Consider the following 14,932-nt stretch of genomic DNA (forward strand, 5'->3'; position numbering starts at 1 on the left):
ACGAACACAAAAGGAAGCAGAAATGGGAAAACAGGGCTATAACTCTCGAAACGACTGGCCGGATCATTACAACACAGTATTTTTGGTGATGCCCCACTTGTCCAGTCTGTCTTTTGTAAGCAATTTTCCATGAGCCACCATTCTCAAGTTAAAGATTCATTTTGGGCAGCCTAAATTGTTGGAAATTAGTTTCCTCCATGATACTTTTAAGATCCTTAATAGTCCTTTCCTTGTGTTATAAATAGTTTTAAGAACACAAGTTTCTTGGTCCTTAAAAATGAATTTCATTTGACTTGTTAAAGTTATAGCTAGAAAAGCATTAATAGCAAATGCTCTACCCTTGGAAGACTCGGGTCTAAATTTAAGTAGAGACAAAATACTAAGTAATTTCTTTTAATTTCAGTAGAGTTATCCGTTGTATTTGTATTGATATGCGATAGCAGATATTTAATGATTTAATTAAAGTGCATGCAAATTAACTCAGACTATACGTCATGAAAGTAAAAAATAAAAAAATAAATACTCCAATACAGTGCCAGAATTTCATATCAAAGTCCATATCTCCCATACACCCTCGTCTCCTCATCTTTTCTCAACCCATATCCTGCTGCCACCTGTCACAGCAGATATCCAAACTGCAAGAATTCACAACCAAAACTTCTCCATTCCTTTATTTATCACAAAACCATCACCTCATCACCATTAAAATTTTCAATTTAAAAAAAAAGAAAAATCAAGAAATTTTGTCTGAGAAAAGTTATTTTTACAATAGCATCCTTAAAAAGATTGAAAAATTCTCCTTCCAACCCTCAAAAGCACCTCCATATTTGTCCAAAACCAAAAGTATTGGACATAGACAGCCACAAATGTGACGCATCAGCCTTTTTCTCATCAAATCAAACATTTTACTATCCAAATCATTATTACAAGTGGGAAGCTCCTAATTCAAAGTTAAATTACCAAAATGTCCACCAAAAGCTGATGGACGTTTATACCCTTAGTCTTATTATACTTTTTAGCAACTAAATTATTGTATAAAAATAAATAGCTAATAATAGTGTTTAGTCTCTTCAATTTCTTATCATTATTATGCTCTTGAAAACTATCACCTGCTTAAATCTACTACAAACAAGCCGTGATTAATACATCATTGATTGATAATGTATGTATTCTAATAAGGCTTAATTTTCATTAATGTTCAGAAAAAAATGTTATAGTTCCTTCAAAAGTAAAATACATGCAATGTATGAAGTGTTCTTTGAATATTTACCTTTTTTTTACAAAAATTCGCAGCTAAGTATTACGAAATATTAATGTGGTAATTAATAGTTTCATCTTAAACACAAGAAAATATAGGGGTAATGAAGGGGTAGATGTTACATTGGTGAAAAGGGAAGAGGAAAAGACAAGACTTAGATTAAATTGTGGCTTTATAGACTACTTTCTTGGGAGTTATTTCCCTTAGTTTTACATTGACAGTCTCCTTTTTGTTGGTTTGGATTTTTTTTGCACTCGTTGTTCGATATGCTCCAAAGGGTTATAGCAAGCAAAATTTATGGTGGTAACAAGTTCTCTTCGTGCAATTTGGGAGTTTTACCTAGGTGAGTTAAGGCCAAATATTGTTATTTTCTTTTATTTTTGCCATCTCAGTGGTGTTCTTTGTGCATTTGGTAGGCTTTTCAAATGATAGGTTGGTCGCTTCAATTATATTTATGTAAATATCTTCGCCATGTCGTCCCTTCTCATCGTCTTCACCATCTACAGTTAATCTTACTTTTCTTTGAACTCCAAAACTTCCTGCAGATTAACACGTATTCTCAATGACTTTCAAATTCGAAGCTCTTAGCAATAATTTCTCAACATTGACTGAATATCTATCAAAAATAGGGCAATTGAAATAGGGCTCTTAAAGAAGATATTCATGTCATATTTTTTATTCATCTTTCTGGAACTTTAGTCTACCACATATTAGTTTTTAGTGGAAATAATCTTTATATACCACTTCCAATCATATATCATCATCTTTATTTTTCTCATTCAAATATTGTAGTGTACTTTAATCAATTGTTTCTTAATTTCTTAAAAGTCTAATTTTGTATAATATACAGTAGTCACTATTTGTAGTACTCTTTATTACATTCATTTGTCTAGAGCATTTTTTGCAAGCAGGATACCACGGGTCATCTTTATTTTTGACGTCGTCAATTGTGGCATTGAACTTATAATAAATATCCTAAAAGTAAATTAACAGGTTCATAATTTATTAGATTGTAAACATATAAAATAGTATACATCGTGCTAATAGTTTGGTAGGATAATGTACCTTCTCATTGTCAAGTGATCCATCCATAATATGAATTAGTTTTGTCTAAGACTGATAGCGATTTTTGTTCATTACACTATTTTTATTCTCAATTTTTATTTTTTCAATGTTATTATTAGCATAATTATTGTCCCTCCACTTATTTGTTGTCTCTTACGATGCTGATACTATTTATCTATTTTATGTTGTTACAGATTTTTTGTCTCTGAGCTGAGGGTCTCCCGAAAACAACCTCTCTATCCCGGAGGGGTAGGGGTAAGGTCGGGTGACTCGAAATATCTATCTCAAATGTATTTATAAGAGGAAACAAGGAAAGTAAGAGAAGAAAAGACAAATGTTGATGAAGAAGAATCAAAAGAGGAGAGAACAATCGAAATATATTGTTGTCTCCTCTTTTGATTCTTCTCCATCAACATTTGTCTTTTCTTCTCTTACTTTCCTTGTTTCCTCTTATAAATATTCAGAGTTAGACCAGGACTCTTTGTATAGGAGAATTGAGCGGCTTGAGGCTGTTGTCGCTATAGGTTTATATTGTACTGGAATTTGGAGTTCCAGTATACTTTGCTGGAACTCCAGCATATTATACTGGACCGATCTTTGTTGCAGCAAAATAGTAGCTATTTTTCAACGACTTGGCAAACGCTGACTATTTTTGAATGATCAGTCCGAAAACTCAAATAATATACGAGCTTTGCTTCTTTCATTTTGTGTGCCTCATACTTTTCTTTATACTAGTTTTGGACACGTGCGTTGCACGTGTGGCCCATGTCAATCAGTAAAGACATCTTAAAACGATATTGATAATATTACAATATGTGTGTAATGAGTGAAAAAAGAAATTTAAGGAAAAATTATAAATTCAAAATTGATAAATAATCTACCAATTTTGATGACTTGGTTATTGAACAATAAATGATTAGATATTGTCTGAACGATAAAACTTGAACAGCTTAATTAAGTTGGTAGGTATAATGTATAATGATCTGATTATTTCTGTTGTTAGATGTAAATATATGATATGATCGTATCATACTTAATACTTTTTTATAAATGATATTCTTGGTGTATGTTTCACTTTCATGTTCCGAGTATTCTCGGTCATGACATGAAGCAAGTAACTTCAGGTGGCAATAGGCATGATTATATTATGTGATATAGCTATAACTATAAAGGGGCAGAATTGTTATCAATTTCATGATAGAGTAGCCGAGCAATTTGTTAGAAGGATTATAACGCCAAATTAAGCCTAAATAGCAAATGATTAATCTAACGCTTATTAACAATCTTGTTCTCTAAAACTTATGAAAAGATTAATATTTGGTGGCTTGAATCTAATATAGGAAAAATCCTAATATAAAATAACGTAATAGCTAGCAATCGTGGCACATATTTCGTTTAGATTGGATTAAAGATGAGATCAAATTTTGTGACGATAACTAATGTTCGTCACCTAAAGATGTCTTACAATTATGAATTAGAGGTCTTAACCAATAAGTATTGCAGTATCTAAAATTACTCTCACTAATATTAAAATTTATTATACTAAATAAAATTTAACTTAAAATTTATAAAAACTTCGTATATAATGTACTAATAGATTAGTTCGAGTATTTTTAGTAAATATGTTTATCTTAATTTGATAAATTTAATCTCTTTGTAATTATCACTGCAATTTATTTTCTCCATCTACCATGATTGTTGGACATGCTTTTAAATTAAATTCTTGAATTGTAAATTATGTGAAAAAGGGACAAAGTTTGTAAAAGAAAAAAAAAACATGCAGCAAATTGTATAATTAAAGTTAAAAAAACACAAAATGAAGAAGGAGACTAACCCTTCAAGCAAGTGTAAATGAGCTTTTAAATTATGAGCACACACAAGATCATAAGTGATCATTTAATGAAAAGTCTTTTTTTTCTTCTTCAACGATAAAAGGATCGACTAACTATTGAGGGATATTTTAGTAATTCAATTCTCAACTTTGATTGTCACATTTATAATATAGTATAATATAATCATAATAGAGAAATCTCCAAAAGTCAATGGCATATGGTCTAAAACTCGATGAATATATAATTGATTCATTTCATTACCTTTCTCAACTTAATTAAATATCAGAATTTAATTTGCAACAAGAGTTCAAACTTGTGACATGGATCTAATTAATATATCATGTGCGATGCTCTTACCATTTGACTAAGTCTAAGATGTTGTGTATCACACACTTTTTCTAAAGCAAGGACACATATATCCACCCCTTCCAAGAAAAATCTTAGTCCATTCATTCATTGCATGTCACCTTAACTTGAGTTCAGAAGGACAGAGAGAGAGTCCACTCCATTCTATCTCTTTCTCTCAAGAAACTATCAAGAAACAATAACAATAGTATGTTCAGTGAAATCTCACAAGTGGAGTCTAGGGAGATAAGTAAATAAGTAGAATAGTGTATAAGTAGATCTTATCCCTACCTCGTGGAGGTAGAGAAGCTGTTTCCGAAGACTTTTGACTCAATGAAAAATGAAAAGAAGCACAATAAAAAAGGGTGGTCCGGTGCACTAAACTCCCGTTACATGCGAGATCCGGGAAAAAGCCGAACCACAAGAGTCTATTGTACGCAGTCTTACTCTGCATTTCTGCAAGAGGAAATAATAGGTATAAGATAACTAATATAATAAGTATAACTCTATAATAAGATAACAATAAAAACATCGATATAATAAGATAACTGAAGAAAAAGAAATAATAGGCAGTTAGTATAAATCTATGAACAAGGAAATACAAGATTGGATACTAGTGCAGCTGGTATGGCAAAGAAACTGAGAAGAATTATTAAAAGTAAAATGGCAGTTAGCACAGTGTGCACAATTCAGTCCTTGAATTTAACTTGTTCAATTTAATTTCCACATCAACAAAAACCCTCTTAGGATTTCACCAAAAACAAGTTGTTTTCTACACCACTAGTACCAAAAAGCACTCTAGCAAAAGAAGCAACACTTTTGTAACATGCTCCTGACCATTAATTTCTTCATTTTTAACAGAAAAAACAAAAACAAAAAATAGATCAAGAACTTTTGTCTAGGATTAAGTTTCATTTGCAATACTATACTTAAAAAAGTTGAAAAATTCTTCTTCCCACCCTCTAAATTACCTCCAAACTTGTCCAAAACCAAGGTAGTCCCACACAATAAAAGCTAATCTACATCCAATATTTACGTCAAACTAGAAGTTAACCTTAATAGTTAAAACATAAAGTGAGAATACACATAACTTAACCATAGTGAAATAATAAATCTGTGCATGAAATATACTTTCTTTTACACTCCTTTAAGGCAGTCTTGGAGCAATGATAAAGTTGTCTCCGATTGACCTATAGGTCACGTGTTCAAGCCGTGGAATCAGCCACTGATGCTTCCATTATTATAGGCTGCCTACATCACACCCCTCGAGAAGCAGTGCTTTCCAGGACCCTACGTGAATACGAGATACTTTATGCACTGAGTGCTAGTAAATTTTTATGTATCATAGACAGCCACAAAATGTGACACATCAGCCTTCTCCTCAACAAATCAAAACACTTTCCTATCCAAAACAAAACTTCCATCTCTTTCTCTAAACCATAACCATGAACTTTTCTTCTTTCATTTTGTGTACCTCAAACTTATTCTTAATACAAAGACATAAAAATCAAAGTCCATTCATTCATTACATATCACCTTAACTTGACCTTAGACAGTCCATTCCATTCTATCTCTTCTCTTAAAAAACTCTCAAGAAACTAAGAAAAATAGAGAAGAAAAATGGCAGTTAGCACAGTATACACAATTCAATCCTTGAATTCAACTTGTTCAATCTCAACATCAACAAAAACCAACTTAGGATTTCACCAAAAACAAGTTATTTTCTACACAACAAGTACCAAAAAGTACTCTACACAAAAATTCAACACTTTTATAACATGCTCATCAGCTGATGAAACCAAGACTGTAGTCATTGGTTTAGCAGCAGATTCTGGCTGTGGTAAAAGTACATTTATGAGAAGATTAACAAGTGTTTTCGGTGGAGCAGCTGAGCCACCAAAAGGTGGAAATCCAGATTCAAATACACTTATTTCTGATATGACAACAGTTATTTGTTTAGATGATTATCATTCACTTGATAGAACTGGAAGAAAAGAGAAAGGTGTCACTGCTCTTGATCCTAGAGCTAATGATTTTGATCTTATGTATGAACAAGTTAAGGCTTTAAAGAGTGGAATTGCTGTGGAAAAACCTATTTATAATCATGTTAGTGGTCTTCTTGATCCTCCAGAGCTCATTAAACCACCAAAGATTCTTGTCATTGAAGGATTGCACCCTATGTAAGTATACTCAATAATATTCTTGAGATTTCGGTTAACTATAACAATATCAATAACAATTCCCGTGTAATCCCACAAGTGGAGTCTGAGAAGGGTAGTGTATACGCAGAGCGTACTCCTACCTTGTGAAGATAGAGAGGTTGTTTCCGAGATTCAATCGGAAACAACCTCTCTACCTTCTCGGAAACAACCTCTCTACCTTCACAAGGTAGACCTCTCTACCTTCACAAGGTAGAGGTAAGATCTGCGTACCCTACTAAAACCCCACTTGTAGGATTATACCGAATTTATTATTTTTGTTGTTATTATTTTTGTTGCTGTATATAAGTTAAATTCATAATGGTATGAACTTATATACATCGATAGTGTAAGGTCGCCTAAAGATAATTGTCCATCAAAAGCGGGACTAGTAATCTGTAAAGTAAGACAGATTATCCGCTACAATATGTTAAAGTACATACTAACATTGTGAAGATTCTTCATATTGTTAGTATGCACAAGTTAAATCCATTAACGTAAAAGAATTTTGTACCGTCAGGTCACATAAGAGGTTAGTACAGACAGACGTTCATAAAAAATGGGACTAGTAACTTGGAAATAAGGCCGGTTTTTCGCTACAACGATATATCTTTTAACATTGTCCATTTATATAAGCTAAATTGTTTAAAGCCTCTCTTTATTTGACCAAGATAAAGGATCAGTAAAAGTGTTTATTCCAGTTAGTTAGATTTAACCCTGTTGTATTCAAGTTAGTTGAAAGATCAAGAAAGGGAGCGCTTTGTGCGCAATGTAGGACTTTCCGAAGCGAAACTCGAATTTAGTCGGCTTCAATGTGAGTACTGATGTAATGCGATTACCAGACACCATCTGGGAAACCAAGAAAAATGAAGCCAGTGGCTATAGCCGCCACATTAGGATTATGGATGATGATATATAAATGCTATACGTAAAAGGATAGAAAGATATTTTGCAATCTAGTTGTATGGTTAAGGATGGAGTTAACGATATCTCTGTCACTTCTCATAATGGCCCCCACAATCATTTGGGCCCAGATACCTCTATATTTAGTAATTTCTTTAAGATTTTATTTATATACCTTATAGTGTAAAAAATGGTCGTAGAATTAGGGGTGGATGTAACCTTTTGTCTATGAGTTCAACTCAACAAATAATTTTTTACACGTAGTATGAATTTATATATAAAAACTTATTAAAATCTTAATTAATATTAGATTTGAACCCACAATTTTAACATTATAATGAGTTCAACGCTAAAAATCTTAAAAAGCTAAACCTATTAAATTTAAATTTTAGATCTGCTTATGCCGGCCGCAACAAATCACTTACTATTTTTGCAGGTTAAGATTTTGAATTACCTATAATAGTCTAGAAGTTTTTTACTCTTGCAGTTTATAGAAGTTAAAAAAAGCTTTTTTAATAATTTTTTCGAATGTTTTGGTATTGCATATGTTCTTCTGCATAAAAGTGAAACAATTTCAATAAGGAACCAAAAAAACTTGTAAAAATTATTTATTTTACTAAATATATTAAAACAATCCCTGTATGGCATCTTTGATTGGAACAAGAAGAAACTGGCCACTTGTCTAGTTATTGTTATAGCTAAAATTAATAAATCCATTCCTTTGTTTTTGTTTGGATGTTATATAGGTTTGATGAGCGAGTGAGAGAGCTATTGGATTTCAGTATTTATTTGGACATCAGCAATGAGGTTAAGTTTGCTTGGAAGATTCAGGTAACTTCATGTTTGGAATCTTCTATTTCTGTTTTGACAAAATTTTGGGCTCATATAGTTAAAGAGAGATAGTATTTACATTAAACAACCCCTACAAAACCCTACCCTCCCCCCCCCCCACCCCAAAAAAAAATAAAATATCTGCTGTTGGGAATTTGACCTTTCGATCATTTTGTATTTTCTGAGAAAATTCACATAACTCAATTACTTTAATGTGACAAAAAATAATAATATAATTTAATATTTTAGTGAGTAAAGCTCAATATAGGCGGATTTAGAATTTCTAGTACATGGATGTACTACTAAAAAAAAAGGAGAAAAAATGTATTTAATGGGAATTGATCCCTATTCCTCTTGATAATTAAGTCAACTTTAAACCAAGTGCACTATTCAACCTTTCTAGAGCATGAGTGCCAACAGTTAATATTATAACAATTTTAAAAAATATGTACATAAAATATCTAATTCTGCGGATACACCATAGGTTCACGTGCCCCATATTTTTGCATGTAAATCTGCCCTTGATTAGCTCAGGTTACTTTAATCTAACAATAAATATTTTTGTAACTTCGTTGTTATAGTGCTCAAATTCAATAATCATACGCAGGGGCATATGTACCTTATCTCAAGCGGTGTCACATGACATTGCGTCATCAAAAAATTTCAGAAAATATGTATGTATTGATAATAAGAAAAATAAAAATATTTGGTATAAATATAAAAAAAGACACCGCTTATTATTATAGTAATTTATTTATGTGTTCATTTCTTCAAATATTGACACCACTTACAAAAATTCATGCATGCACCACTTCATACATGTGAAATGATTTATTAGCTTGTTGAGGGAAGGTTTAGGTTTAGGGTCAACAAGAATACATGCTTAAAAAATAAATAAAACAGGTATCTCCCTTTGATCTAATTGTTTCTTGAAAATTAATGCAGAGGGATATGGCTGAGAGAGGACACAGCCTTGAAAGCATTAAGGCTAGTATTGAAGCAAGGAAGCCAGATTTTGATGCTTACATTGGTATATACTAATTTCCCTTAAAATTGAATTTTAATTTACCTATTTGGTGACTGAAGATTAATACATACTCCACCCGGTCCACTTTAATTGATTTTTTTGGCTGTTTTCACAAATATTAAGGAATTCACCTTTTAGCATTAATTAACAATGAAATTGACCATATTAACTTTTGTTTGTTCATTGGAAATATAGATACTTTTATTTCAAGGACAACTTAGGAAAAAAGAAGTTAATTCTTTTTTGATATATAAAAAATTCAAATATTGTGGACCACAAAAAAAGACCAAAAAGTCAATTAAAGTGAACCGGAGGGAGAGATACGTAGTGAAATTAAAGGGTAATTAATTGGGGTATTATCACTTTTAGCCCGCGCCAGAAACTATTTACATCTAGTAGCCAAAAGCGTGTGAAATTTGTATAATTTTTGTATATAACATACAAAATGTATATATATACAAAAAATATATAAACTTTATATATTTTTCGGCTATTATTTTTACCGCGGCTATACAATATCATTTTCCTAATTAATTTTTTGTTATATTTTTATGCAGATCCACAAAAGCAATATGCAGATGCAGTTATTGAAGTGCTCCCAACTCAATTAATTCCTGATGATAATGAAGGCAAAGTTTTGAGAGTTAGACTGATAATGAAAGAAGGAGTGAAGTATTTTAATCCAGTTTATTTATTTGATGAAGGCTCTACTATTTCATGGATTCCATGTGGTAGGAAATTGACTTGTTCTTACCCTGGCATCAAGTTTTCCTATGGTCCTGATACCTACTTTGGCAATGAGGTATGTTGCTATATCTAGCTCTAGCTCCTAATACTTTTTTTTAATTACAAAAAAATTCCGAGGATTAGTGGTGCATGTATCGAAACTCAGTGGATAATGGAGTCGCCCCTAGGGGTGTTCATGGTCCGGTTTGGATAAGTTTTTCCCTAAAAAGAAACCAAACCAAGTAAGTCGTTTTTTTAAATATTAGAACCAAACCAAACCAAACCAATTAAGTCGGTTTTTTCTCGATTCGGTTTATGTCGGTTTTTCGGTTATTTGTCGATTTTTTCTTAAATATAAGACATACACTACCAAACACACATTTCGGCGACCATGTTTTTAACGTAACACTATCAAATCAATTGCCCTTTGCGAATCTATTATTTACCAAGATATATTGATGATAATTGAATCAAATAGTGATGAATAATTTAAAGACTCAATTAAAAATATATTAGTTTTAACATGAAATAGATTCTTACACTTAACAAAAGAAAACAACCAATTAAACTAGAATGTAAAGGTAAAGTACTGTACTAAAAGTGCAAACGATTAATATTTAGTATAAAATTTTTAAAACTTTGTATAAAATATACATATATATAGGTGTAATAATAAATTTAAAAATAGCTACTCCTATATTCGGTTTAGTTCGTTTTTTTTAATTAAAACCAAAACCAAACCAAATTTGATCGGTTTTTAAATTTCAAAACCAAAACCAAACCAAAAAGTATCGGTTTTTTTGGTCGGTTTGGTTTGGTTTTCGGTTTGGTTCGGGTTTTCGGATTTTTATGAACACCCCTAGTCGCCCCTATACCTTTCTCCACTTAATTATCGGAATTGTCTACAACAAGGTTTGAAGTTTGAACTCGTGACGTACGCCTAATCTATATATCACGCGATGCTCTCTTATCACTAGTCTAGAACTTGTGACTTGCACGTAATGTATACATCACACGCTGCTCTCTTACCACTAGACCAAAGCCCGGGAGACGTCGTAGTTCCCATTTAATGTCTAGATCATAAAATTGGATTAGTTTCATCCACGGTTACTGAATTTTATCTATTATAATAGCGAAATCACAAATTATTTTTGTTACATTAAAGTAACTAAACTTTTTCCACTATAGCTATAAAGTCGCTAAACTTTACCCATTATAACAGTTAAGTCTCAAAACTACTTTTTGTCACGTTAAAGTAATTGAATTTTATGAATAAATTTACTAAATATTGCCCACTATAACGAAAAAATCTTACTATTAAGGTGACTATACTTTGATAGTGGGTTAACTTTTGTGATTTTACAGTTATAGCGTGTAAAGTTCAATGATTATACGCTGAAATTAAACAATGACTCAGATTGTTTTTGTCAACCCTCAATAATATGCTATGGTTCTTCAAAGACAAATAGACAGTTACCTTTGTCTAAACCTGAAAAATTGTCTGTTTCGTTACTCAGCTACTCTTTTAGACCTCTGCCTATTTTTCACTGTCTGATTTTTGCTGTTAAATAGGTATCTGTCTTGGAAATGGATGGCCAATTTGACAGACTAGATGAACTCATCTATGTAGAAAGTCATTTGAGCAGTCTATCCACTAAGTTCTATGGTGAAGTTACTCAACAAATGCTGAAACATGCTGATTTCCCTGGCAGCAGCAATGGCACAGGTTTTTTCCAGACGATCGTCGGATTGAAGATCAGAGACCTTTACGAGCAAATCGTTGCTAGTAAAGCTGCAGAACCAGTAGCTGCAAAGGCCTAAAATTCGTCGACAAGTAAAGACAACTCGGCACCAAAACATCATCAATTTATCCCTTTGTTTATACCTCTTCCAAATTTTTATTTCAACTACTTTTCCGAACTTTTGATGTTTTCAAGTTTCATGATTAGATGAATTCTTATAAATGAGAAAATGGGGAAATATGTATTTATTTGTAGTTGAAGCTATGTTTGAGATGTTGTACAATAGATAAGCAAAAAGAGAAATGTAATGATTCATTATCAAGTCACTTCAATGAAGTCTGAGTTCATCTCCAAGTTGTTTCTGCACAGCGCATGAAAGCAACTTCAATTATGAATCTTTTTTTTTTTTATAACAGAGAAATCCCCGAGGGCAGTGTTCAATTTGAACATCGACCTTACCCCGGGTAGGGTAAAGTCTGCGTACACTCTATCCTCCCTAGGGTTACCCCACTAGTAGGATTTTACTAGGTGGTTGTTGTCTATTCGAACATCAGGATGTTTTCCAGTAGCACTGTTAGGGGGATCTAAGAGCGGAAGCTGAAGAAGGTGGAGGGGAATTGATTCGGTGAGTTGCTGGAATGGTGATTTTGATGCATCATGATCATATTAGTATAAATTCTTTGAATACAATAGATTTATATAATCGACTTTAACTGACATAACATTTAAAAGAAAAAAAGGGAGGAGGAGTACATACCACCCCACCACAATCCTACCGTTAGAAATGCTAAATTAAAAAAAAAAAATTGGCAAATAGATTAAGAGCCATATGATTAGCAAATATGATGAGACGAGATTATGATGTATCACTCCAGTACGATCACTTCTTAAGAAGATCAATGAAAAACAAAGATTTCTTTTTAAATCAGTCAACCAGTTGATAATTTACAGAATCTAAAGAATACAAATGCCACTTATCAGTGCGCCTGGCAATTTCCAACATAATGTACACTTGAGAGTAAAGACCACTCCGCCCCCCCCCCCCCCCCCCCCCCCCCCCCCCCCTTTTTTTTTCCCCATACTTTGGTTCGGCTAACACTAGCTTTAAGCCGATGCTCCGACCAGCATATGAAGATTGATTTTTCTTTGCAATTAGCATAAATAGCAAAGATAGGTCAGAATTTTATCATCTTGAGGCAAAGATAGCTCCCAATTTAATCACCTTGAGAGAAAATTAGACATCTCAGATTTTGTTGTTCCATGCCCGAGCAAGATCAATAAAAGTGCTTGAGGCATTTCATTAATGCCTCTGTGTGCTCAGGCTTCCCTACAGATACACGAACATATCCCTTCAGTTCTTTGTTGCTGTAGTGACGGATCATCACTCCCATAGTTGCAAGGTCTTCCTGCAACACAAGTTTATACCGTTAAAAGGTAGGGAGAACCTATCATGCTTTAATGGACTTGCCAAATTCTTCAAAATCTCACGACAATATTTCCATAAACAGATGTAGTACCACGAATGGGTGAGCATAGGTAGTATAGGATCACTTCACAACCACGCCATAGACCCGACTCTACAATTTTAAGTTGAATGAACTGGAATAGAAGAAGCAAACAGAATTGTTTACAAGAATAGAACTTAGTGATATAACCAGTTTTACCTTCAATTTCTTGGCATCCATTCCAGATGTAACCTTACAGAGAATGAAATTAGAATAGCTAGGGTATGGATCAAGAAATGGGACTTCTTCCAAGAGATTAAATAGCCTATCCCTTTCTTGCACCAGTGCTACTTTCACATTCTGGCATAAATGACACAATAATCAGTGAAGCTTCCAAATAAAATATGACTTCTTTACCTATAAAAGAGATTAGAACATTTGGGAAAAGTTATTTAACGATACTCGATGGAAATGTTCCATATCCTAAGGTACTTCTAGATAAGAGGGATTCTTTAATGCAGCACATGCAGCAACTTCAGCAGCAACAGACACATTGTATGGTTGCTTTGCTCGCCAAAGGAATTCAATAATACTCTTTGGAAAAGCTCCATATCCTACTCTCAGTCCAGATAAACCTGATGATCGCGATACCACTTTTATTTGTCAACTATACTTAATGCCAAGAATACTTAATGCCAGATACTTATAGTCAGCATTTAGTTAGACTTTACAGAAAAGGGCAATCTAATTTTAATACTTACCGCATTATCAAATCAATGAGTTCATCTGCACCACACCCTGCAAGAATATACTCAGATTCAAGGCCAGAATCTTCAGCAAGGGCCGCACGCAAGGTACGACTTTCAGGATCAGGATAAATATATGGAAATCTCATAGCCCCCAAAGCGTCGAATACCTGCAAGAAATTCGACAGCTTAAAATTCAGTAGGAGAAAACTAACTACACAAAAGAGTGTCCCAAAAGATTTTTTTCCCATAAAAAAATTAGGCATTGTAAAAGATGCAACTTGCCTCTGGAGGAGGGCCATATGGGTTCTCATTAGCATCTAATTTCACAATATCCTCTGGCTTTCTACCAAGACGAGTGGACAACACCTGTTTAATCACAAGCAATTTTTTAAATGCAACAAAAAAATAAAGAAAACACCACATTAACCCTTAATTACCAATCATGTGGTGATTATTAACTCATTATATCCAGAAAATGAGAAGGAAAACAGCAAACGTATCAGATTGTTCTCATAGCACCTTCTATTTATATAGCAGACATGTAATTCAATCCTTAAAGAGAAACCATATGTTTTACAAAAGAGATAGAGCGAGAACTTTACATGTCATGCCTAACAACAAAAAGGAGAAAAAGGAAAATATAAATGATAAAGAAAAAATTATAAAGCATTAATAGCCTTTTGGCCTATCTAGTGAAGTAAAGAAAAAAGTAAAGTAGACAAGTGCACATACACAATAGAAACATGATATAATTGATTTACATGCGCTGAATGATTCAAGACCTCAAAGAGTCTTTACTTATATGCTATAA

General features: G+C 32.9%; 1 protein-coding gene and 1 long non-coding RNA gene across 3 annotated transcripts; one reads left to right on the forward strand and one right to left on the reverse strand.

Moving 5' to 3' along the window:
- The first annotated feature begins 5,946 nt into the window (after nt 1-5,946).
- On the forward strand, nt 5,947-12,281 carry LOC107830375 (phosphoribulokinase, chloroplastic). The gene is made up of 5 exons (XM_016657908.2): nt 5,947-6,680; nt 8,348-8,432; nt 9,378-9,462; nt 10,017-10,261; nt 11,758-12,281. Exons 1-5 carry the CDS (start codon nt 6,121-6,123, stop codon nt 12,004-12,006), a joined length of 1,224 nt encoding a protein of 407 aa, XP_016513394.1. The 5' UTR covers nt 5,947-6,120; the 3' UTR covers nt 12,007-12,281.
- A 758-nt stretch (nt 12,282-13,039) lies between these two features.
- On the reverse strand, nt 13,040-14,284 carry LOC107830373 (uncharacterized). Of its 2 annotated transcripts, none has more exons than XR_012709377.1 (3): nt 14,134-14,284; nt 13,592-13,732; nt 13,040-13,333 (listed from the first exon to the last, which is right to left on the reverse strand). It is a non-coding gene; the product is annotated as an uncharacterized LOC107830373 (long non-coding RNA). The 2 variants fall into 2 exon arrangements; XR_012709378.1 differs by having other exon boundaries at nt 13,592-14,007.
- Between the last annotated feature and the right edge of the window lie 648 nt (nt 14,285-14,932).

The sequence above is a fragment of the Nicotiana tabacum genome, chromosome 5, assembly GCF_000715075.1.
Source record: "Nicotiana tabacum cultivar K326 chromosome 5, ASM71507v2, whole genome shotgun sequence".
Lineage (NCBI taxonomy): Eukaryota > Viridiplantae > Streptophyta > Magnoliopsida > Solanales > Solanaceae > Nicotiana > Nicotiana tabacum.

What these genes read in the sequence shown, in the direction of transcription:
- LOC107830375 (XM_016657908.2), top strand. Translation starts at nt 6,121, where the DNA reads ATGGCAGTTAGCACAGTATACACAATTCAATCCTTGAATTCAACTTGT. An exon ending in AGATTTTGATGCTTACATTG is followed by an intron (nt 9,463 to 10,016) that starts GTATATACTAAT and finishes ATTTTTATGCAG; the next exon opens with ATCCACAAAAGCAATATGCA. An exon ending in ATACCTACTTTGGCAATGAG is followed by an intron (nt 10,262 to 11,757) that starts GTATGTTGCTAT and finishes GCTGTTAAATAG; the next exon opens with GTATCTGTCTTGGAAATGGA.